Source organism: Diadema antillarum, unplaced genomic scaffold, assembly GCF_040938485.1.
Source record: "Diadema antillarum isolate AM-2024a unplaced genomic scaffold, OU_Dant_1.0 seq00000696_RagTag, whole genome shotgun sequence".
Classification (NCBI taxonomy): domain Eukaryota; kingdom Metazoa; phylum Echinodermata; class Echinoidea; order Diadematoida; family Diadematidae; genus Diadema; species Diadema antillarum.
In genome coordinates, this window is record NW_027271601.1 from 763,723 (window position 1) to 790,598 (window position 26,876).

At 38.1% G+C, this 26,876-nt stretch overlaps 1 protein-coding gene across 1 annotated transcript; it reads right to left on the minus strand.

Annotated features, from left to right (window-relative positions):
- Positions 1-318: 318 nt before the first annotated feature.
- On the minus strand, positions 319-15,877 carry LOC139737588 (cytochrome P450 3A6-like). The gene is made up of 11 exons (XM_071648269.1): positions 15,829-15,877; positions 14,678-14,774; positions 13,195-13,311; positions 11,894-11,982; positions 10,203-10,351; positions 8,800-8,930; positions 7,475-7,654; positions 4,943-5,163; positions 3,913-4,050; positions 1,911-2,073; positions 319-613 (listed from the first exon to the last, which is right to left on the minus strand). The coding sequence occupies exons 1-11, from the start codon at positions 15,864-15,866 to the stop codon at positions 539-541; spliced, it is 1,398 nt and encodes a 465-aa protein (XP_071504370.1). The 5' UTR covers positions 15,867-15,877; the 3' UTR covers positions 319-538.
- Between the last annotated feature and the right edge of the window lie 10,999 nt (positions 15,878-26,876).

Sequence of the window (26,876 nt, forward strand, 5' to 3'; positions counted from 1 at the left end):
TGATGTCATACATTAACTCTTTATGACAAATTCTAAAAATTTTACAAGCTCAAATAAAAGAGATCACATAAATATGAAAAATACAAATCAAAAAATGCAGAAGATATTACCCGTAGGCTGCCTCACACCTTCCATGTGTGATTGGAATGTGGGAATTCTGACAATGACTTTTATTCAATACTAATACAGATAACACTCATTGGTAATCAAATGAAAAGAAATGATACTGTATTGAAATCCCTGTGGGGGGGGGGGGGGGGGGACATGATCTCTATAGACCAAATGCTTTGGCACATTGTGGGTGTATTCTCTGTTCTTGTGTTAGCATGCATACATAAAGTGATTGTCTGAAAGCATTTCACAGGTTTGGGCAATCTATTTAATAATAAAAATTTTAATAGAATGACAATGAAAGGAAAGTGAGAAATGCCTTGTGGAAGCAGTCACTATTGTCCAATAAAGACAAGTGGCTATATTAAAGTAATGCTGGGGAGAATGTAATACATGTAGCAGTCTTGTGATCTATCATCTCTCCATGCTAGGCCCTCTCAACAAAAGATAGGATAATTCCTTCCTCTGGTTTCACACTTCTCCTTCCAAGTTTGATTGGCACCTGTAATTCAGACACACAACAACCGAGAAAAAAAAAATGAGAACATTAATTTTTTACTAATGTCCAACCAGTAGTGTGCATTATTTGTTTTATAAAATGGTGACATGATTTATAGCCTGTGGCAGGCATTTTCACAAGATTCCCAGGCCAGTATCAGCTCCAATCTATAAACTAAACTGCAAACACAAAACACTGTAATGCATTTATAATACACAGGCAATGGTGATGAGCACAGATGGGGGTTCATTAGTACCAGTGATTACCACAGAGCTGGCGGAACGAGGGATGCTCGAGTCCCCCAACTTTTCTGCAGCTGTACATAGGAACGCATAATGTGTCGCCACTTTGGTCTCCCAAGCAATGAGGACCATTTTTTTTTTCTTGTCAACTGAAGAAACCCGAAGGTGGAATGAGAAAGATGCATTGATGCACTGAAGTCCTGGTTTATACTTTTTTTTCTTTCTTCTTGTTAGCTGAAGAAACCCAGAAGTGGCAGCACAATTTGCGCTGACAGCCTTTTTTTTTCTTTCGCTTGTTAGCTCATGAAAGCCGTAAGTGGGCAGTGGGCCCCCTACTTTTAAAAATGTGGCACCGGCCGTGTAGTACACTAACAACCGATGAAAAATACATGTAGCTTCAGGCCTCTGGATAGAATAAGAGACTGGTTATGTGATGGCTCTCAGCCAATCATTTGGTTAGGACTCATATTGCACTTTTTATTATCAGTAATGATGATGGTTACAGTGATTAATCTGCTCAAGCAATCTGCTTTATATCATTTCAACTGATAATGATTACTGAGATCATAAATATGAGAATATAAATATGATATTAAATATTAACAATCATTCTTGAATGAACTAAGGAAATGACAAAGTATTCATCAAAATGTATAATGCTCAAAGTCCTTTTTTTTCAACAGGATGACGCAATTTATAAATATGCTTCAACTATATCATATGCATACGCAGCAAATACTTCCCCCTGAGTAGAGTAGAGCAGAGCAGAAATTGATTTCATACCAGGAGACACAGGTGTCCTGGAGGAGGGAGTCAAACCAACACCTACATCTGCTTTTCAGTGCTATCCCACATTGCCCCACAACTCTGACATTGGCAGGGGTGGATCCAGGAATTCTGAAAAGGGCAGGCACCTTTATGAAATTATAAGGGGCGCAGAGGCACCCCCCCCCCCCCCCCATTAAAAAAAAAAAGAATCTTGTTTTAACCAAAAATAAAGAGGGGCGCACGCCCGGTGCACCCCCTTTGGATCCGCCACTGATTGGGATGGTCATTACCTGGCTGTTTGGTCCAGTTTCAATGCGGTACTTCTGGAGAATCCGTACAGTGGCCATCTTGACTTCCATGAGAGCAAACCGCATCCCAACACAGTTGCGAGGACCAGCACCAAATGGAATCCACGCAAAGGGGTGACGCCCCTCACGCTTCTCTTTGCTGAATCTTGGAAGGTTAGAATAATATACAGTGTATATGTTTATAAAATTACTACCATATGCACTATCAGTTACATCCTCATTGGAAGGACAAGCAAACACACACACACACACACACACACACACACACACACACACATATATATATATATATATATATATATATATATATATATATATATATATATATATATATATATGTCAGGGGCAGCAGATTTTTTTAAATATATTTTAGTGTGGGGGTGGGGGTGGTGTTCCACAGGCTCTGTATGTGTCTGTGTCTTGTAGCTAAAACTAGCCATATTGATCACTAATAGTAACCAGTCATGGGTGTCACACATTTAACCCGTTCCTTCCGCATTTCTCTGAGTGCCTTTAATGCCCCCAAACGAGATTCTTTTCGCCCGTCGACAGAGAGGCACACAGGTTGGTAATCCAGCTGTGTGAAGGCAGTCAAGCGGTTCATTGTGTCCCCCTTTCTACGGTCAACTACATGTGCCCGTGAACAATGGAAATATCGATCGGGTGCGAGGTATGAATAGAGCGTGCGCTGATGAGCTCTCAGAATCTTTTGTTCTACACAAAACCAGGTACCTGAATGAGGTGACTGGTATGGGGTCAGCGAACCCGCATTTCTAACTGATCTCAGGCTTGATCATTATGTACATGTTCGTACGAGTTTACAGCAGAACAAGCAAAAAACTAAATCAGGAAAAGGTACATAATACTGTAAAACCCCCCTTTTTTAAACAGCAGGAGAACAAATCCTGATAGAATAAACTCTGATCTTTTTATCAAACCCACTTTTCTGAGCATTTTAACACAAAGAAACATGAATTTAGGCCACTGAAGCAGGCACCCTTGTCTTCATTTTGGGAACCTGGTAAACCAGGTTCCCGTATATCAGTTACTCCCACGGGAACCTGGAAAACCAGGTTCCCGTAAGGAACGGGTTAAAATTCCCTTCTGCACAGTCCAATGAATTAAGCCTTCCACAGAGTTTATACTCTTTGATGTGAATCAAAGTGGGAAATAGGATTTTCTTCATTTATTTCATTTTTAATCTAAGTGGCTCTGGTGAAGATATACATTGTAGATTATGATTAACCCGTTGAGGACGAGTCCTGAGTATACTCGGGCAAGCGTCTATGGAAAATGCGTGTTGTAACAAAATCAAACCATCCTCAACGGGTTAAAGGGACTGTACAGTACTGGATGAGGTAAGGGATTCATGTTTTGAACATTTTTAAGTGAGATAATGAGAAACCTCTTATGAAATATGAAAGAGCATGTAGTTTTAAGAAGGATTCAATGTTTATTTGCTGAAAATTGGTTTTGAAATGGCTGAGATATCCAAAAAAGTGATAATAATAAAAGGCGACATGCCACAACTTTATTGGGATCTCTTTGTTTCACCTTGTTTTGGGATATCTCAGCCATTTCAAAACCGATTTTCATCAAAGAAACTTTTGATACCCTTTAGAATTGCATGCTCTTTGACATCTCATAGAGTGGTTTCTGAATATCTCGCAAAATGTTAAAAGCTAAATCCTCACCTCCACCAGAACTGTACACACCCTTTAAAGACATCAAAACAATCAAATAAGAGTCTCCAAGCACATTTTGACTTACCAGGGGTCAATAAGCTGATTCGGGCATTTTAACTGTCACCAATTAAAACTGAGATAAACTATTGCTCCATTCCACAAAGTATCCCCTAAAAGCTTTTGCCATATCAAAATACTGAACCTGAGAAAGTGTGTGTGTGTGTGTGTGTGTGTGCGTGGCTTCTCAAAAGACATACTTGGTTATCTACATTGTACACTGAGACCTCATGAGATCTTACCTCTCTGGATCGAAGACCTCAGGGTTTGGCCAGTACTCTGGGTTATGGTGAATGTTGTAGACAGCGAGGAGGACTTGAAAACCCTTGGGGATGGTCAAGCCATTGTGTACAAACGTCTCATTACAGTAACGATCCGTTCTGTTGGAAAGTAAAGAGTAAATACATAGGTGATGAATACCATTTTTTTCATTGAATATGAGAAGTCAGCACAATCTCCTCCTATGACATTTTTGTAGCTAAGAAATGATCAATTCCAAAACAAATTTTGATTTGATTTAAACACTGTTCAAATGGTCCCTACAGTGATACATGGCAATGAAGTAATATCATCCAGCTTTGTAGTACTTTTTATGAAGAAAGAATTTCCTAACAATTTGAGAAATTGTGACTATTTGCCAACTTTTTGTCAACACTCAATATCTGCCAGCTCATGACAGATAAAAACAATTTCCAAGTGATGTCAGTTCTGCAGTGGAAGACCATATGAGCATGAACAGGCAGGGCAGGCGGAAGCACCCCCCCCCCCCTTTTTCGCACCATAAGGAATACTAGTACATAAGGTGTCATCGCTTTGGGCCCCCACTTCTTTAATCCCGGAAGTGTGTAAGTTGCACTAGAAAGAAATAGACAGGAACCGTGAAATGAAGTGTGACCTTTTTTCTTTTTTTTTTTGCTTGTCAGCTTTAGAAACGTGGAAGTGGCATCAGAAGTGCGCTGAAGGCCTTTTTTTTTTTTTGCTTGTTAGTTTATGAAACCTGGAAGTGCCCCCCCCCCCCCCCAATTTTCAAAACATTCCACCGGCAGTGACGGGTGTGGTATCTGTTCACATGTCACCACTCTTCTTTGCTGCTTGCATTTGATTTAAACTTATCTTTCAAGAAATCCACTAAACAAAGTTCAAGAAACTCCCCAAAAAAGGCGGAGATGAGACAAAACACATGCTACCTCTCTCTGTTACAACATTTTTGCTGTTAAAACACATGAAGGATGTTAATACACATGAAGGACGTTAATTGAATAAACTCCTTACACGCCAGCAGGTGGGTACAGGCGCAGTGTCTCACAAACCACTCCATCAAGGTAGGTCATCTTGGCAATGGAGCTGTAGTTCACCGAGTCCCTATCTGGTGCCATCTCATCTACTTCCTGGATGAGTTTGTCCTGAACCTCAGGGTTGGTGGCCAGAGAGTAGGCTATGAAGCCAAGAGAGGTGTTTGTAGTCTCGTAGCCAGCAAGGAAGAAGAACAGGGCCTAGTACGAAAAGAAATCCTAATGGATCAATTTAGGGCCCCTTTTTTGTCTCTCTGTTCTTTCTTTAAAACACAACACTAATGGAAATCATATCAGTCATTCTGCCTAAGGTCTCACACTTCATTAAATATAGATTTTCATAAAGCTGCATTATCACTAGAAGCGTCTCTTTAAAAAAGAAAGAAAGAAAACAAAAAAGAAATCGTGTATTTTCTTATTGTTATGTGCTCAGGATTGAGCTTAACCTTTATAGAGACCAAAAGTCCCATTTGAAAAAACTCTGCTTTCTAAATCCCTCAGGATGTTATACAGAATTTTAAGAAAAGTAATACATGTATGGAGTTGCATTTTTCAAAAGGGCCTCCAACTGCCACCCTTGGAATTACATTTTATATTCCACTTTTGTAGGTGTCTATAAACAATACCATAACAGGAGACTACTTGATAAAGAGAAGATGTCATCATCACCCAGCTATGGATCTTGAGGGTCTTTGCTTCATGACCCCAAATAAAGAATGAAGCTTGATGAACTTTGTTTCCAAAATCTTTCAGGAACAGTGATCACATAGTCTTAATAGATGAATATATTATTTGTATGCACTAGTTACCTTCCAAAACACCACCCTTTCATGACCTAACTTGCCCAACACTGCCATAGTCCTGCCAAACCTACATTCTATACCTCTAGAATGAAACCTTAACTTTGAGAAACTGATGATTGAAACTGATCTACTTCTAACCCTTGGACACCATGTCCTAGGCCCCTTTTGTGGCCAACTGTGATGTTTAAAGACCTTGTGTCCCTGGCATTGTGACTGATTCCCACACAGCTTGGTTAACCCAAATCAGGACAGGCTTTGTTGGCTATGCTAACCCTACCCCCCCCCCCCCATGCAAATGCGACGAAATTTGGCATGCCTGACACCCACGTCATAATCTACAAGACTGTGTCATATGTAAGATATTTGAAACAATCAATTCTTAATTTTAATCAATTACTGTATACGCTATAATTTTCGCGTACATAAATTTTCGCGAATTGCCGCTGTCACACATTTTCGCGAGTGGTTAAATTCGCGATTGGGGGACCAGAGAAAATATGAAGTGGCAAAGAAAGTGTGAATTTTCAACTTACTAGTAAATAAGAATGATACTAGTTATACACTGCATGAAAAAAACTTACCAAACTCTGCGATCTAGTAAGTTAGAATTCAACATTTGTGAAGTGGTTAAGTCCATCGCGCTAGATTTCTGACGAGTGGTCCCCTTGCGATAATGGATTGGCTCTCTACAGTATTCCTAAGTAGACGTGGACGTGCGTAAACAAGCTTAGCCAGTATGGTCTGTTCGGTAAGCCGTGACATGGTATACCAGTACTGAAATGTTCGTATCATCAAGGCAAGGGATTCATTTTGGAAGGTAATATTTTCGCGTGTTGTTAATTTCGCGAATAGCTCCCGACTCGCGAAATTCACGAAAATAAAACCCCCGCGAAATATATAGCGTATACAGTAATTAAACAAATTAAGCTCAAGATCAAATTTCTAGCCTAATCAAAAGGATTGAGAGTCTACTTTTTGGTCTGTAAATCTGTTTTGGCATATTCAACAATTGTACATCACAAAAACTTACAAATGTCATTTCAATTCTTATGAATGTTATTTTTTTCAGAATTTCTTATGTATTTCCTTGTTTTTCAACTTTTGTCTTTTCTTTGTTTTTTATTGTAAATTGTCACTGACCACTTTTCTACCATAATTAGCATGAAATTAATCAATGAAAATGATTGTTTTTATGACTTTCATGACAGAGCATTGTTTTCCATAGGAAATGTAGGCCTACACAAAATTACAAAATTGTGCCTGTTTTAGGGCAACATGCCGTTACAAAAATGGGCGTGGCTTCGAAAAAGTATGCGCGGATGTTGCAAATTTGGTCTCAAAAGTTGCCCGAGACTTGAACAAAGTAAGTCAAGAAGCCTCGCGATGAGGCCGTCTCGCGTTACAGAATTAGAGCGCGAAATGTCGAGGGGGGCGGGGCGGATTCTGCCCCCCCCCCCCCCCCCCAATGACTCTATATGTTACGTGGAGCTGTTCATATTTGTACTACATGATGTGAAACTATGAAAATTGTCTTGAATGCCCCTTTAACAAACTGTACATTTGTCAATGGTGAATGGCAAAAGTGTGATTGTTTCATGATTTAAGTCCACCCATGTGACAGATGAATAGTAGTTTTGTAGCGTACTTCAGCTCTTAGCTGAGATGATCTAAAAAGTAATCCAAAGTTTCAGTGAAAACCTTTCACCTACCTGAGCCAAAATCTCCTCTGAAGTCAACTTGAAATCTCTGTTTTTCTTTGCCGCAATTATTTCGTAGCCATGGTGATCATCCAAGTGACTGTGTACATCATCTTCTGTCACTTTTCCTTCAGGGACTTTTTCACTTTCCTTATGAGCATTCATCATCAGCTGAAGGAAGTCTTTTTTCTCCTGTCACAGGGGGAACATTAGATAATACTGGTAACTCAACCAGCCTCTTGTAGGAGACTATTCATCAAGTTAATGATGGCCACATGACAAGCCAACAGTGAATATTTAATCAGTACTCATCACTGATTCAGGCATCACAAATATTGATGATCATCACATGAAGCTTTAATAATGAAATGTGTCTTATTTCCCCCAATCATAAGAACACAGTGCTGTGAAGTTCCTTATCTTGGAAAGATTGGCTGCTTTAATGCAAAGGGGAAAAAAAAACTTGGTGTAAAACTTGAATTTTTGCTGTACTATATACCTACAGTGGCTTTTACATTCACTATGCTTCATCCCTTTCATTTCATCCAATGTGCATGATGTTTTTTGCATTCTCTGTGTCTTCATATACAAACACATGGGAAATGCTCACTAGAAATAAATCCCTACAGTCTGTATTGACAAAGACACTTCAAAGTCATAATTTACCATTTGCAGATGAAACAAAAACCAAGCATTAGTGCTATAAAATAGTTCTAAAATGTGAGTTACGGATAGAAACAACCACTGTAAAAATTTGAATCCATACAATTTACATTAAGTGTTCTGAAATACACAAAATATGAACAATAGCTATAACAAAAATGTTTCCAGACCAAACCATCTACAGTTATGGTCTAGTGAGAAAAATACTGATATCTCCTTATATTTAAACCTCAGTGTGAACATTTTATTGGTAGGGCATTTTGTGACACAACTGAAGTACACATAATTATGCATCACATGTGATATCTTGAACATTTTTAAAATCACTGCTCCCAAAGGTAAATAGGACCTTAAGTCAAATCCATGGTTTGATTTAGTCTGAGAATGTACCTGGTACACGGGCATGCCAGCTTGAGTCATTTACAATTGTTGGAAGTCTGTTGGCATACATGATGTCTCACATGCATCTATGCAGATTTGTGATCTCATTTGTGATCACATGCCGTGAGTTCCATTAGCATATGTTGAAATTAGGAAGGCACCCTTTCCTCATGATATGAAGGTACTTTGTTCTCACTTGTTAGCATCAATCTTCCATGGCACAATTAATTCTGATAACAATGTGATCACACTGTGCTAATAAAAGTGAGTTATGTTGATCATCATTCACTAACCTCGCCTCCAGGGTTAGATTGCCTCAATGCGATTGTTTTCTCAACAACATCGCAGAAGAAGTTTGTCAACGTCTTAGGGAATGCTCCAATATCCAGGTAGTTCATAAGATGAGCAATGGGTGGAAACAGACCTGAAGAGACAGAGAGAAGGGCTTGTGTGCACATTTTTGAAAGATCCATACAAATGTACTGTGTAAATAGGCCTTATCTAATCTTGTTCTTTTCTCTTGGGAGGCGTTGCCTATACTTGACATAAGGGTCACATGATAACCCCCCCCCCCCCCAACAACAACAACAACAATTAACACGTTCCTCCCGCAATTCTCCAAGAGCCTTCAATGTCCCAAAATGATATATCTTTTTGCAGGTCAACAGAGAAGGTTGGTAATCTGCCTGTGTGAAAGCAGTCATGTGCCATAGAACAATACATGTTGATCGGGCGCGAGGTATGAATAGAGCATGCGCTGATGGGCTCAAAAACTCTTATGTTCTAAACTAAGTAAAGGCCTGAATGTGGTCAGCAAAAGCAAACCTCCAATGAGCACAGCCTTGATTGCTATGTGCATCTTCATACAAGTTTTACATCATAATATGTGTGCACTACATTGGAAAAAGGGCAAACAATCTGCGATGCACATGGTTTTCATAATTCATACAGACAGAAAACTGACATTGATACATAAAAGTCTAATCTTTCTACCAAAGCCATTTTTCTGGGCATTATAACACAAAATTCACATGAATTTAGGCCATAAATGAAGGCACTCTAGATCTCTTCTAAATTTTGGGAACCTGTTATACCATGTTCCTGTGTATCAGTTGACGCCATGGGAACCTGGTATACTAGGTTCCCGTGAGGAACTGGTTAAGCTGCTTACACCCCTCAATCCTATCTACAAAGGTGCAAGAAATTACATTTTTATGTGAACCATGTGTATTGGAAATTACTGTCAGTCATACCCCATGAACACTACAAATCCACCATTCAGGTACATATGTCCGTACATATAGTCTGAGGTCACAATTATCTCTCAGCTAAAAGTTACGTTCAGTGGAATGCAATAAATTCAAAGTCTTATGCTATACTTTAATAAAGGTATTACGATAATTCAATGTTGGGATTGCTATTGCATCAGAGCTGGCACAACCGGGGGGTGGAGGGGGGGGGGGGGGGTAAGCTGCATACGGTACACCAACAAGTGGCATCAGAAAATTGCACTGAAGGCCTTCTTTCTTTTCTTTTGTTTTGTTTTGGGTTTTTTGCTTGTCAACTGATCAAGCCCAGAATTGGCACGAATAATATAAACTGGGCCCCCCCCCCCCCCCATCCACTTTTCAAAATGTGGTGTCGGCCCTGCACATTATCAATTTCAAACATGAATTACTGGCATTCTCCACATTACCTGCCAACATTATTCTTGGGTTGAAGATACTTCCTTTCATTAGTGTTTTGGCATTGGTAACAAACGGATCATTGGGGTTACTCTGCGAATCCACCTGTAGACCAAACGCACACCGAGCAATACCGTCCATGGTGAAGGACTCAAATACACTGAAATAAAAAGACAACATTTTGATATACACATATAGTTAATCTTAACTACTTGTTGTTTTAATACATCATGCTATGTTTGACCTGCCATCAAGTCTTAACATCGCAACTGATATATCTACTACTGACTTGTGATACAAGAACAAAAAATGAACTATTCACAACTGTACAGGAAGTGTGTCAAACCACTTCTCATTCTAAATGTAGACCTGCTACAATAGACTTAATTCATTCCATCAACACATATTACATATTTGTGTGTGCATACATCAAGGCTCTGCACCAACTTCTCTTTTGATGGTGACACATTAGGGGTACTAAAATCATCAAATTTCATACACCTGACATTTACATTAGTCGCCGCATCAAGGGGAAAGTCTCCTGCTGCAGAGCTTTCACCTCCCAAAGAATAGTATGGACGCTCACTGGGACTTGTCCCCCATCCCCGCGAAGATAGTCAGGACCGGGGACAAAATTTGGAAGGGAGAGTGACCAGGGCCCCTGTTTCATAAAACTTGTTATCAGTGACCAGTACAAACTTTGCCACATTTCTATGACAAATCTCCTCTTGGCCAATCAGATGCAAAGATTCCAGTAGCTTCTAACAAGTATTACAACTTGTCACTGATAACAATTTGTTTAATTAACGGGGCCCTGATAGCATCCAGGTGTATTCACCAAATATGTGCATGCACAAGGTTTCGTGTCAAGTGATGGGGCTTGCCTCACGTCGCGATTGCTCTTGTAACTTAATTGTGGAAAGTCAAGATACTGTAGCAATTTGGATGAACAGTCGTAAAAAAGATGTGATCTCTCCTAACTGTCCCCATGACACAGGGTCAAGTGTGAACATAGGGACAAAGGTGGCCCAACAATGATATTTAGAAGAAAAAAACAAGGAAAAAAATTTAAAAAACTGAATCAGTTCTTAAAGAACTAAAATAACACAATAAACCTTTATGATAATGTGAAGATTGGCAGACTTGATAAAGTGCTTCAAATACCATGTACTAAGACTAAGAACTAAGAAAGGAAAACATGCAAATTGTAGAAGGACAAAGACATAACAGGTCGAAACTCATTTCTAATTTAGAGCTATATGCAGTCCTGAAATACATTTCATGAAGTAAGAAGGCTTATAGGGATGGTACAGTATTGGTGGAGATGAGGATTGGGCCTTTGACTTTTTGCGAGATACCGGTACCATGAAATCACTTATGAATTACATGTAGTACAGAGCACACAATTCTAAGAGGAATTCAAAGTTTATTTAATAAAATTCAGTTTGGGAACAAAGCAAACTAAGTGATCATAATAAAAGGTGGGTCCCAACTTTTAATCGGAGTGATCTGTTTTGGATATCTCAGCCATTTACAAACCAATTTTCATCAAATAAACGTTGAATTTCTCTTGGAATTACATGCTTTCTCATATTTCATATTCAGAAAAGGTTTCCCATTATCTCGCTCTGAAATGTAAAAAAACCTGAAGTTAGCTCTCAACCAAAACTATACAGTCCCTTTAATACCTTTGAGCACACACCTGTTGACATTAACTTCATTGTCTTTCTGCTGCCTGGCTCCTATGTTCTTCACCAGATAGTCACAACACTCATTTATCAGACCAGCCATCTGTGGACAGAATCACAATACTTCCTCATTGGACTAGTTCATGGCGTGACATCAAAGTATATTCAGCAATTTACAAAGAGAAGGCAGATTGAGAGACATTCACAATGTATAAAATCAGATGAGGTAAGAAATTATTCTTGAAAACTTTCTATAGTATTAGAATTACAATCAGTGTACAAACATTATAATGAATGGCATAGCTACTGAAAGCTTACAGGCTTTGTATGCAAAGTGGCCCTGTGCATATCTCTTTTTTCCATAACAAAATAACTATTGACAAAAACGACAATAAACTACAGACAGGACAGGCAAGGACAAAATGAAGATGAACTACTCATGAACAATAGTTGGTCAGAAGAATATTTCATTACTTATGTAAAAATTATATGCTCAAGCACCATATCAATAGTCATGAAAAACATTGGATATCACAACATAAGCTCCATTTAGTGATAGTGAAAAGACATCTGCCATGAGAGTGTAGGTACCTTATAGCTACAGTGCACTCCCGTTATAATGAGCACAGTTATGATGCAATTCTTATTACAATGAAGAAAAAATTCAGGTCTGTTGAAAATCATCATCTATATTCATACATTTATGTACAGTTTCTTAGGTGTTTGCTATGAATGCTTGAATGAATCTCAAGGGAATGACTCATATTCACACAGGCAAAATTTTCACAGCATAGAGAAAATGGGGATGAAGGTTATTTTATACCAATTTCTTTGTTTAAAGGGGATGGCTAGTAACTGATCAGTGGGAATCAGTGGGAATGCTGGGGAATGATTGTTCCAATCCTTGTGGGATTCATTAATAAAGAGTACGTTATATATCTATTGTTGTGTGAAAAGTATTTGCTTCAGAATGGTCTCATATTCAAGTATTGTACAGTTTAACTTTAAGTATCGCCCCGTCACTGTACAGGCATGCTAACCTGGAAACATTAAACTGCACATTACTTGAATATGAAACCATTCTGAAGCAAATTATTTTCACACAACAGTAGATATATAATGTACTCTTAAGTGAATCCCACAAGGATTGGAACAATCATCCCCCAGCAGTCCCACTGATCAGTTACTAGCCATCCCCTTTAAAGGAAATCAAAACAATGTGAATTTAATGTATTTCAGTTGATCAGGTCACAAAACATATATAACTGACATGCAAAAGTTTGACTGAATGAAGAGTATAAAAAAGATGATTTACCTTCTTCATTTTGGCAGCACTGAAAGTTGGAGTGACGACGTTCCTCACATCTTTCCAATGCTGGTCTTTCAAGCCTGTCAGCCCCTTGTCAAAAGGCCGACTCTTCAGAACGAAGCTCTGTGCAATGCCAAAAAAGGATAATAGCCATTTAAGTTTAATTCATTTGTCAAACCTCCAGAAATTAAAAGCTACAAAGTCCTCAAATCAAGAGATAAGTTAAAGTATGAAGACTGTGGTTCTGTCAACATTTACCCTGTAACACCTGGAGCCTCTGTAGTCGTGAGTCACCCCTTTAAGAATTACAAAACTGATTGTCATCTGCCCACTCCCTTAGTGTGTGTGTGTGTGTGTGTGTGTGTGAGAGAGAGAGAGAGAGAGAGAGAGAGAGAGAGAGACAGAGGTTTCAGAGTATGCAAATGATGTGTCTTTGTTTTGCTATTTCATCTTGTTCCTGAACCCCCTCCCCCCACCCCCACTCCCATTTCTGCAGTTTAATCTTTAAGCTTTTTTCTAACAAATGCAAACACTTGGTGGAAATATGCAGAAAAGTGTTGTGTGACTTCCAATTGCTCTCCAATAAAGCAATTATTTTGTAAAGGGCACTGCTACATAGTGACTACCTGCTACACACTACCAGAGATGTTTAACAACCACAAAGGTGAAGTTTAAAAAGAGATACAACTCATATTGGCAAACAGTACTGTATCATAAATATGAAAATCCTAAATTCACTTTATTTGATGCAAGCCAGAATGAAAGTCAGATTTCTTTTTTACCCTCGATTATGTGATACAGTTGACTCAAATATGAATAATACTACCAGAATTGAAGATGATGTGAACTAACTTGATGACAAGTCAAAAATGTATCATAATTCATACCAGATGGGGCAATGTCTGGCCCACTGGGAGTGGTGATAAGTTATCATCCTGCTGGGTTTGTGATATCAACAAAATACCAAGTAGATCTACTGCTCACATGATCATCATTATTTGCTAAATATTAATTTAACATATTGAGTCTCTCTATTCTGAGGACAATAGCAATATATACAGTCATATATTGAGGTGCGTCCACTTCATCTCTTTCCACATCTTCTCCTAGACAGATCGAAGACAAACCTGCACCATTATTAACTCACTAGAGCCTCTAATGCTACAGAGAATTCAAAACTTACTGCAACTTTGTACTTCAAACTGCAACATTGATGATGAAATAATACATCATTTTCTACACCATATGACTTTCCCTACTAACACCTGACATTCTGCAATATCACTTAATCTTGAATTAGTTGCTCTTTGGGAATATTACATGAATTTTTACATCACAAACGATGCTCTTTTTACCATTCTGTATAACCGTGACTGATGGATTTAAGAGAGTTGTTTGTCACTGCAGCAGGGGATTCTAAATGGAGAGTGTAAGCCAACATAATACCATGTAAAATAGAAAGCCAACATTAACAATTCTACTCATTTACCAAATGATTGGGGAAGTTGTTGAAGCTCTTCACAGCTATTTCTCGAACCATATCTGGGTCACTGAGAGCAATGACTGGTTGACGGAATACGTACAATCTACATATGAGGAAAAAATATAATGGAAAACATAACAAGTTACACTACCTCAGCTTACAAAACACTGTTGACTTTTTATTCCTTGCTGTTATTTTCTTTTTGTATTGAACAAGCAAAGACATAATATTCACAAATATCTATTCATTTTCCATTTATGAAAGATATCAAGTAAAAAGAAAGCCGTCATTTATGACAGCAGTGACTAATGTTTTTACTTAATCGAAAAAAAAAATGTGAGGGAACTGCTCAGAAAATTGTAAGGTTCTTTTTGTTTTTGTAACAGCTCCACATTGATCAGGAGGCAGCTACAAGTTGCAGCATTCATTGGAATGAATATACAGTTTGTGTGGGTTCTTCTATCACTAGTTTTAAACAAGAATAAACAATAGATACAACACAGCCAGCTACATAAATCAAACACTTTTAGCCCCAGAGTACTACTTATACAGTTACAAGCAAATGGCAGAGGGCACTTATCTTCATCTCTTCTCAAAATCAGCATACAGTCATTACCTATGCCAATCAATCTATGCAAATTGTATTATATGTAGTGGTGGATCCAGAGGGGGGCGCACAAGGCGCATGCCCCCTCTTTTTTTTTTGTTAAAACAAAAGAAACTAAAAAGAAATAAATGGGAGAGGGGTGCGTGCGCCCCCTTTTAATTTTGTAAAGGTGCCCTCCCCTTCACGGAATTCCTGGATCCGCCCCTGACATGCAAAACTGATTTCACTGTTTTGGTCATCCCAGTGATCCAGTACCGGTATCAATTCCTTTACATGTTTTTTTTTTTTTTTTTTTTGTCTTTTGTTGTTGTTGTTGTTGTTTGCTACAGTCAAGAACTATTCTTAATCTTATGTTTGTAGATAAACCTGGTATTGAGAATTAGCTCTTATGGACTGGCTGGAAATTTAGCAGGAATATCATCAATTTAAAGGTACAAGATCAAAAGCTATAAAAGGCTATTCTTTAATGCATGTTTATGATTCATAAAAGAGACAGTACAATTACATCCAAATACGTGAGGTAAAAAATAGGTCTATGATGCAAACATACCCAAACACCTTGCCATACTTGCTGAAACATTCCTGCATGGCGGCATTCGCACCCTGTACAAGAATGAGGAAGGAAAAAATTGATGTAAAACAAAACTATGACAGAAAATAAACAAAGACATAAATAAAACATAACGAAGCAGAGCAAAGAAATCATTATTGAGATTTGTAACCCCATGGAAAACTTAAGGACACCAGTATCTCACTCTGAACTCTATTTTGTAACAAGATGAATAAGCCAAGCTCTTATTCTTTCATTTATTTGTGCTCTTTCGTCTTCTTGCCTTACTATGCCAGAAGTTTCTGGTCACAGGGATGGCACCTACTGTCATTTGTCATTACTATTTCAGAGTTAAAGAGGAGATCCATCCACAGAATGAATAAACCTCAAAAGAAAAAGAAAAATATTCCCTGCAGAATGATACAAAAATGACAAAACTTGGATAAGAAAGAAGGGAGAATTTCAAATTCTTTTGGTAAACATTTCTTGACCAGTCCTTACGAATATTCAAATCAGGAAGTTGATGATGTCATGCCCTCACAATTTCTTATTCATTTCATACACAGAAATGACAAATATATCATATTTAAGCCATATAGATATAAAACTTGTCTTATAACCACCCAAAATAAGAAAGAACTATTACTCTGCTAACAATTTCAACAATCGTGGTATGGGAACATACTTTTACTTGTATTTGCTAAAAACAAAAATTTCCAAATTTCATGTATAAGATACAATACATGAAAAATGATGAAGGTATGACATCATCAACTTGCTCATCGGAATATTCATGAGGACTGGTCAAGAAATATTTTCTGAAAAAATGTGACATTTAAAATTTCATATCTTCCCATTTCTTTTCTAATTTTTGTAATTTTTTCATCATTCTGTATGGAACATGTTATAGATCTCTTTCTTTTGAAGGGTTTTTTTTTGGCGGGGTGGATTTCTTCTTTAATCTATAATTCATGCAACATCAGTTTGACAACAAAAAAAGGATAAAATATGCAATGTGCACAATGGGAATATCCAACAAAAGATAAGTAAATAAGGCATCCTTTTTAATACAATCTTAAGCCATCTTACCTTTGAAAAGGTAAATACATTTCCAAAGAAAGGCAAAGGCCTTGGATGGGGTATTCCCATTCTCTTGAAGTATGTCATGTTCCATAACTCTCGTCTTGGGAAAGAAAAGAGGGGTACACATGAAATTAGAAAACATCAACATTAGAGAATGCAATTGTTGTGAAAATAATGCATCTAAGTTTTAAAATGACAAAACCCACCACGCAGTACTGCCTAATTTTTCTTTCATTCCACTATACACGTAGATTGAAATTCATTATGTCACATAATGACCATTTGATGTCAATGTTCCTGCCAGATTGCTCGTAAAACTGAGATTTTATAAATCCTAGGTCAATGACTTGTTATGCACACTCTACAATGTACTTCACACTACAATGTCCCACAAACCAATATTGCAGGTATGTATTTCAAAGTTAGTATTTCTTTTTCCCGAGGTCACTCAAATCAATACTGGGTAATTCATAAAAATTGTTTTTGCCCAACAATATACATTTTAACATCAGTAAATTTGGATAGGCGTCAACCACTTTTTAAGCAACTGTACAGTAAATCCCAGATTCCATGGTCAAAGAGCATCTAGGCATAAAATTACTTGTCTGCAATGCCCAAGGGTCCAAAGGGAAGGGGACAGGATGTGCAAAGGGTTGTTATCCCCCCCCCCCCCCCCCCCCGCCCCAAACAGTAACAAGCTTCAGCATTTTTAACCTGTGAACTGTGTGATCTGGTGCATACTGAATATAATATTTTGGCTTATTCTAACGATATATTTTCAAAAAAATGTGACTATTTTCGTGGTTGGAAGTTCACTTTTTTAAGTTTTGGGGTCTTTTTTTGTGAGCGGTGGGTTAGTCAAAGCTTGTCAGGCATGTAAGCATGAGAAAGACCCCTGAATATATTAAGTCTCAACTTGGCCTTTATATATAAGAGGACTGGTTGGTTTGTTAAATTATACTCACTTCAACAACAAAGGATGTGTTTCTGTAACAGTCAATGTAAAAATAAGCACTACATTTGGGATCACATGAAGAATCTAAACTGCTTTGTCATAACATACAGGGCACAACTTAAAGGGGCTAGAAGCTTATGATTTTAAGATTTGATGGCACACAGGTTGAGGCATGAGAGAGCTTTGTAATTCAGATTTGATTGACAGTGTCAACACTAAAGCAGCTGCAGGAATATACTTGCTCATTAACTCGTTAATTTGGATTAATGATGAGAGGGGCCTATGTTGATATGTCTCAACCCTATAATTAGACAGCCCCTGATCACAATTCCTGCGTTCCTGATCTGCTTGTGATGATAATAAAGTATTATACTCAGTGTGTATAACCAGGGCAGGGAGGTGGGTAACCCCAGGGCGCTGTCACACGCACGTGTTGAGGTCCTTGGTGCGGTAAGGAGGTGGGAAGAGATCCACCTCCCTGCGACCCTGGCCTGGTACACGTATAACTGAATGCATAGCATAGACTAGATGATTTTTGAGAAAAGGTGTTTGCATGGTGTGGTATATTAGATACACTTGGTTTGCGGTTCACCATGTATGTATAGTCCTTAGAAGGACTGTTGAAATGACAGGAGAAAGATAGAAAGAAAGGTTGGATGAGAGGTGAGAAATTGAGTAAGAGTATTCTTGCTGGAGTGACGGCCAGTCAACTGTCCGAAACGTTGAGTCTCTTCTAACTCTTCTATACTTCCTTGCTCCATACTTCCTTGGTTCACAGTCCTTTTCAGGACTACACTCACTCCAGAAAGAATACTCTTACTCAATTTCTCACCTCTCATCCAACCTTTCTTTCTATCTTTCACCTTTCTTTCTATCTTTCTCCTGTCATTTCAACAGTCCTTCTAAGGACTATACATGGTGAACCGCAAACCAAGTGTATCTAGCATAGACTAGTACGTGGATATTACAATATAATGAACTGCGAATGGACTGATCATATCTTCATCTCGTTAAGAAGTGCAAAAATTATACTTAGATACAGTTATAGTAATATAATGAAAATACCTGAAATTGTTAAATCTGAACACTCTCATTTTTTCATAGGCAATATCCAATGCTGATCACACATTTCAACGTTCCCATCATAAATAGCCGAACGCTGCGTTGCACCATGGAGGTACAAAAAACTTTGTACCTCCATGGTTGCACCAAGGAGGTATGAGAGAACCACCAACTTCCCAAGGCGGTAACTCCTTGGCGAGAATTGGCTGCACATAACAAGAATCCACTTCGCATCTACCACCTCACTAACCCCGCCGCGGGGCGCTGTAACCTTTACGGTACGTATTTGTCCGTATGGGGTCGCTGCCACCTCACAAACAAATTCAAAGATACCTTAAACATATTCCAAACAAAAGCCTTGAAACTTACCCGAGTAAAAGAGCAACCACTGCGCCAATCAGAGGCCAAGATACGGTGAAACCAAAGACAGAAAACGCCATGTTGAATTCGAGTATACTAGTTGAGCTCGATAGACTAAAGATGTGGAAACAGACAGATCACGGCAAACGTCTGCAGTTTTCTGCACGTACGGAGTGTCGAACTGGGCAATTTATTGATTATTCGAACAGACCTGCGTCACACCGATCACGATTATGTGTAGCACACAGCTCGCAAGAGACAAGCACAACTCGGAGGACGGGGTAGGAGAGGAGAGTGGTGGGGGTATGAGAGGAGGAGTTTAGCTATGGAAGGGGGCGGGACGCTTCAGTTGATGTTGGTTTCAGAATCTATTTCAAGTCGGATACGTCATCGTGTCAAGCTATAGCAATGGCATTGATTATAGTGCCACAACAAGGAGGTATCACCTCTTAACTATGAAGGACTGCCGAGCTGATTCTAAATGTGTATTGTACTATTATTCAATATTTATCATATCCATCCATAGCATTGTAGCAGGTGTTGCTTTGACCGAAAGATCAGTCTGTATCTGGCCGTCGATCGGGGAATATAAGAATGTTCCGAGGAGACTTCGTCTGGCTTCACGGATCCCCTCTACGGAGGAGAGCGATAACGTGAAAAAATATGAAAGACTCCCCCCGGACGGATCTTTCTGTCTAGGTGTTGCTTTGCACTTTAGGGAATGAAGAACCATTTTCGAAATCTAGTTCAATTTATATAGGTGCGATCATTTTTTTCAATCGATAAGACGCTAAAAATGAATTGTGTTATTACTTGTATGCTAGGATTCAAGTCATACTTCATTTCATTTCATTTTTATTTCATTTCCGACGAGAGTATACAATATGATATTTGCATATAAAAAAAAAGTAAAGTTCAAAGTGACTTGCATATTCAAGTGAGATTTAAATGCAGGCCATCTATTTCTTACAATGAAATAAAATATACTTTTAGATAAAGAACTGCATGGGTAAACTGTGTTGCAATTTTACTTATTGTCTGGATGATTTGTTTTTTCGAGAAACCGCATCTGATCCTATTATACAGACAACATTCCAATATTTTTTACCTCGATCTGTTACTGCATTGGCTGCTACCTATCAAGGCAGCTAGGCGGTAATTCTTGTAATCAGGAACAACCTCTAAACCGGTCTATCCCGAAATGAACTGATAATCCGCCTCATGTTCGAGGTGTGATATTTGTTTTCTGATAAATCCCCTCGGTTTTAGAGTGACGTATAATATCTTATCGAGTCATCGTCATTATAGCCAGGGCAGCGGAACGTCTTGTGTGTGTGTGTGTGTGTGGGGGGGGGGGGGGGGGGTACTTCTGGTTGGTTCGATCAAAGGTCAAATGCTTCCACCCCCCCCCCCCCTCATTCTCCCTCTCACACACGCTCTCACACACCTTTCGTGGAACCCTCGGAAAGAAATATGGGGATGTGGGGACGCATCCTCCCCTCCAAGTATTCCGCAGCCCTGTAAAATGACAGTAGTGACAGTATATTAAATTCCCTTGTCACAAATATGACAGAGGACTGAGGGAAATATCATTATATATATATATATATATATATATATTATATATATATATGTATATATATATATATATATATATATATATATATATATATATATATATATAAATATGTGACTCTGCACCACAAAAAAAAAAAGTCGTTAGACATGTATTTCTAGTTAAGACCCTATCCTTTAAAGGGTGTGTACAGTTCTGGTCGAGGTAAAGAATTAGCTTTAAACGTTTTGCGAGATATTCAGAAACCACTCTGTGAGATGTCAAAGAGCATGCAATTCTAGGGGGTATCAAAAGTTTATTTGATGAAAATCTGTTTTGAAATGGCTGAGATATCCAAAAACAAGGTGAAACAAAGAGATCCTAATAAAAGGCGTGGCCCGTCGCCTTTTATTATTATCATTTTTTTATATCTCAGCCATTTGAAAACCAATTTTCATCAAATAAACGTTGAATCCTTGTTAAAATTACATGTTCTTTCATATTTCATAAGAGGTTTCTCATTATCTCACTTAGGAATGTTCAAAACATGAATCCCCATACCTCAACCAGTACTGGACAGTCCCTTTCAGCTTTGAAATGATGCATAACTCAAATCGAATGGACTCTCCTAACCTATCTAAATATTGGAAAGAAAGCAAGAACTCAGGAAAAGTGTGAACTGAGAAAAGAGGCTCTGAAGTACAACCGTGCTGGCTGTGCGATGAATGGGACAAAAAACAGGAAGTAAACCACCAGAGTAACAACAATGAAGGGATTATCAGATCAAACTGAAATTAAGAATGCCTCATTAACACATTCTGTCCATAATTAATGCCAACTTTCAATGCAGTAGCACTATCCTTTCAAAAGTTATTAGAGTTGAAAGTGAAGAGTGTGTACAAGGTTTTTCAGAAATGAAAAGGGGACTCTAAAGACACACCTAATCACACTGTTCTACCAAAAATGTTCGAGATAAACTGCTAAAAAACACACTTTCCCGTCAATGATATTTAATTCCCTCAGTCCCCTGTCATATTTGTGACAAGGGAATTTATACTACTGTCACTACTGTCACTTATTTTATATAATATGCCTGTGAGTTCAATGCTATATGATCCTGTCCCAGTCTCTCCTATTTTCTCTTGCCACGTACAGCTGTATAATGATGATCGCAGGAACGTCAAATCTTCCACGCTGGAAATGCGTTGGTCGACCTTTGATCCTCTATGAAGTCATCGTCGTGCAATGACGTAGTGATGTATTTCGGTTCTCAGCCAACAGAACAATCTAGCAACAGATAATCATTACTCAGCGTCTCCCGGTCTTTGTTCTTTATACAATACACGTGTAAGGTTGCGACATAATTATGCCGGCATACGTGTGTAAAGGAAAGATTGAAAAAAGAAAAGAAAAAAAAAAGAAATGATGATAATCACCTCATCAAGACAAGCATGGAAATTATGAAGTGTTTATTGCAATTATCTGAAGAGATGATTGACCTGGTTATGTATAAACATTTTCTTGAATAAAGAAGTGATTCAATCAAAATTTGTATGCAGTAATAATATCATAAAATCATAGAATGTAGATATGCGTGGATATCTCTGCAGAAAAAGAATACACAACAAGTACAATTCCGCCCTGTATCAAGATTTCTCAAATGAATCGGATGAAATGAAAACGGAATGTAAGGTTCCTTTTTAGATATACTGCAGCAGTACATACTAATTAAGAGTCTTCGTAGCGCATATAGCGATTATAATGTACACAACATTGCGTCTCATATTTTCTGACGCTTTCTGAAATTCAACAACTTTTTTTAATATAAGCCTATGAAGTTTTCAATTTCAATATGCTTCACTTCTCCACCTGTACAAGTGAAATGAGTAATAACAAAATCAACAATTTTCACACCAAAATAGAAATACGACTGCTTAAAAGAAATAGACATCGTGTATGATATCATACGTGCATGTACATTTCATCGCAATACTATCTTAAAGACACAGTTTACCTTTGAGAGCAGTGATTTAAAAAATGTTTGAGTTATCACATTTGATGCATATGTGTAGATCAGTTTTAGCACAAAACATCCTATCATTAAAACAATTGCAATAAAACCTAAAATATAAGGAGATATCATTATTTCAAGTTTTTCTCAATAAACCATAACTGAACACGGTTTACTCAAGAAACAATCGTGTTATGATTGCAACTGATCGACAAATTGCCCTACATCGACGTAAATAAACACTGAATTGATCAGTGTTTTAGTAGTAGCCATGGAAAAAAAAAATCATGGGCGTACATTATACTCGAGCAGGATTCGAACCATACGACCACCGAGCTTTCGCCCAACAGCAAGTGTTGGTTCTAATCCTTATAGCATGCAGCGGGTACTGCTTTGTTATTCAAATTCATGATTTTTTTTTTATCATGGCTACTACTAAAACACTGATCAATTCAGTGTTTATTTACGTCGATGTAGGGCAATTTGTCAATCAGTTGCAATGAAAACATCTCGACGGAAGAATTTCATGAATTTGAATCGTATTATGACTAGAGTTCACACTTTGAATATCAAAAAATACTAAACATGATTACCCTGATTAAGTTTTCTTCACTGGTTGTTTCTATCCCTAACTCACATTTTAGAACTATTATGAAGCACTATAAACTGGGTTTTTGTTTCATTTGCCTTTAAGGTATACAGATGGAGGAGACCGTTATCAATAAGCATAATAGTATGTGCTTGACTGGACTAACGGTTTCTTGGCTACATGGTATTCTATGGATAGCTCTCCCGTATCCTAAACTGAATAGCCCCTATTTAAGGAACAAAGCACGTACAAAAAGAAAAAAAAACAACCAAATTGAACCTACAAGTATTTTCACTATCATTTAGCCAAAGGGGAGAACATAAAGGGAATGCAAGGCAGTTTGACATGATTGTGTTTTCAGATAGAACAGCGAATGTCACATACAAACAGGAGAATACTCGAAATATAGATTTGTGATGATGTATAAAACGCTTCCATTATAGGAGTGCGCACAATACTTGATCTGATTTGATTCAATTGGATTAGACTGGATGAAACTCACAAAATGCATATATAAATGGCCTACAAATACGTATATACAGCTCATATCGCAGACCAGATGGAATTATCATTGGCATGTCATATATCTATGAGTGGATCGCGTCATGAGCAATCCAAACTTTTCTATAGAGTGGCCAGTATAGATATAACTTATACATCTATGTACACAAAACAGTATTATAAAATACTGCGTTATGCACGTTTTGTAAGTTAAAGAAACTAATGGAACACTATACACCAACTGTTATATCCGTTGCACTTTTGTTAGATCTTTGCATAATAATATCTGTTTTATTGCAAAGTGGAATTAGTCGACACTGAGCTATGTATGCAAAGATTTCTGGATATGGGTGAGCTTAGTGGTGGTGGTGGTGATGTTACTAACACCAACATTTAGCCTAATTCCTATGCTTGAAATATTTTCAGTAAAAATGGTAATGATATTATGCACTAATGAGATCCCAACGAAGAAAAAAAAAACAATAAGCAGAAAAAAAATTATCAGTCTTTATCAGGACATTGCCACAAACTTGGTGCCGAAAGTACCTGCCACCATAAAAGGCGTTTCATCTCGACATTATGCGAGGTCCAAATTTCAAACAATGATAATTTGTGTGCCCATGTAATATTGCCATATTATTTACTGAAATATAGGGAATTTAATGTGTATCTTCTATCAAAACACATAACAAAACTAAAGTTTGATCAGTAATACAAGAATTATACAAAAATATGTTGGTTGATTGATTGACTGCATGCAACATTGATAGAACTAGGGAGGTCTCTCTTCCACCTCCCTGATAGAACACATTATTGAAGTTTGAGGATAATCGGACAATATTTGTTGACAAGATATGAACTTTAAGAGTTTCGGTGCTGCCATTGCTGGACGAGAAGACTACAACAGAAAGAGAAAATGAAACATTTTCGGTTTTCGAACACACTTAAGAGCATTTTGACTTTCCTCTTTCGGAAAGCAGGAAAATAATATAACCCTTAACACTTCAATAAAATGTATAATATGCATTTCTTTCATTCTTTATTGAGCGTTTTTATCGAATTCTCATTGCATTTTCTACTTATCGTTGTCACGCAACGAAACAACGATGACTGCACCGAAACTTCAAAAATTCATAACTTTATACTGATTTCCTGCATTAGCTGAAGCCACATAGTAATTATACATGTAGGTATCCTTCCCCGTTAATTTTTTCAGCTCTTTATTCTTCAATACTTTTTCCTTTAATTTTTGAGCCCTTTGTTCGCTCATTATGCTCAGAGAGGGCGCTATATCGATTTCCACGAGAACTGAGATTGCTCAATGAGCTTCTCTGATATAAATAAGTATACGATAGTATGTAGTCCTCCCTGTCGAGAAGAAATGGTGGCCATTGTTTTCCTCCAAATCTGCGGACATGATTTTTGTTGTTCATTCTAAAAAATTGCTCTAGTACTGCATATCTATAATCTGAAGAACTAAACAATGCACACACACACACACTCATCGCAAAGTGCAGAATAGAATTCTTGGCAATCTTCCCCGGTAGCACGTTACTTGCGGAGTGGTATATTCCTCTTTTTTCAATCTCTTGATTAGTAATGTGTGATCAGCAGGTCCATTTTGTGGAACTTCGCGGACCCATGCAATGGAGGTTCCAGGGGGAGCGCACTGGGCACGTGTCCCCTTTCATTTTTGTTAAAACAAAAGAAATAAAAAGAAAAAAGGGGGGTGTGCGCCCCTTTAATTTTATAAAGGCCCCCCCCTTCCTTTCCAGGATTCTCGGATCCCCCCCCCCCCCCCCCCCGTGGAACCACAGATGACTAGTCTCTGACTTGCGACATTGTGCCGCGCAAAATGGCTGATGTACATGCATGTATCATTCCTCGCACTGTGTCCTTTTTAATGTTTCATTGCTACATAACAAAAGTAAATAAGAACGATCGAATATTGTAATATTCTTTCTTTCATGGACATGGATAACCAAAAGCTTGTCAAAATGTTAAAACACTAAACATACACAAAGGTCGTGTACATGATAGATGAAGAATAAAAGACTAAAAAAGAGAACAAGAAGGAACCCCTCACCCACCCCCACCCCCACCCCCTCAAAAACAAGAAAGAAACGACGACAAAGAAACGGCATGCTTAGAATCTATACTATCTTACGCCTTGTCTCCTTTAAAAACCGGTCATGTCATTCACTCTGTTTGGCTTCACAATATCCTGGTCGCTGGTTGGCGCCCTAGTAGCATTATTAGTGGGGTAAGTAAATATCAAATATAATGTAGACCTACAAACTTGTATTTACCGACAGGAATATCAGACAACAATCAATAATTTTGCAATACCTTCGTCTCCAGTAGATCTGTTGCTAATTGGTCTCACCATCATCTTACACGGCTTTGTTCAGCCGGCCAAATTCCACAATTTTCCTGATTATAGGCTGTGTGTGCTGATATCACGGTACAAGGTTCAATCAAGTAGACGGGAGACTAATTAGGCCTACTCCCCACATCCCTGGTTTAACCACTGATATCTATACCCTCTATCCTTAGGGTACAGTGCACACTGAATTCAACACGTTATGCACGGAGATCTATACACTGTGAATTAAAAAAGTCTGTACAGTGTGAAATTGTATAAATCTAAATAAAAGGCACTCGAGAGTGAGGATCGCCAGCTGAAGACGCACTTCATTTCTCTATCAAGTTTACTTATGATAGACAATACAATACACAGCTTGTTATCTATACGCTACACTAAACACTTTTAAACTGAGTGAAGCTAAACGAATGTCGCCTTTTGATTTCAGTGGGTGCATGAGATGGGAAGGGCAATATGGTAGATTAATCGCGCCTGACTGTGTCTGTGTCAATGTTGATATTAATGTCAATGTACTCGCTGCAATAATTGCTACGTTAATGGACAACC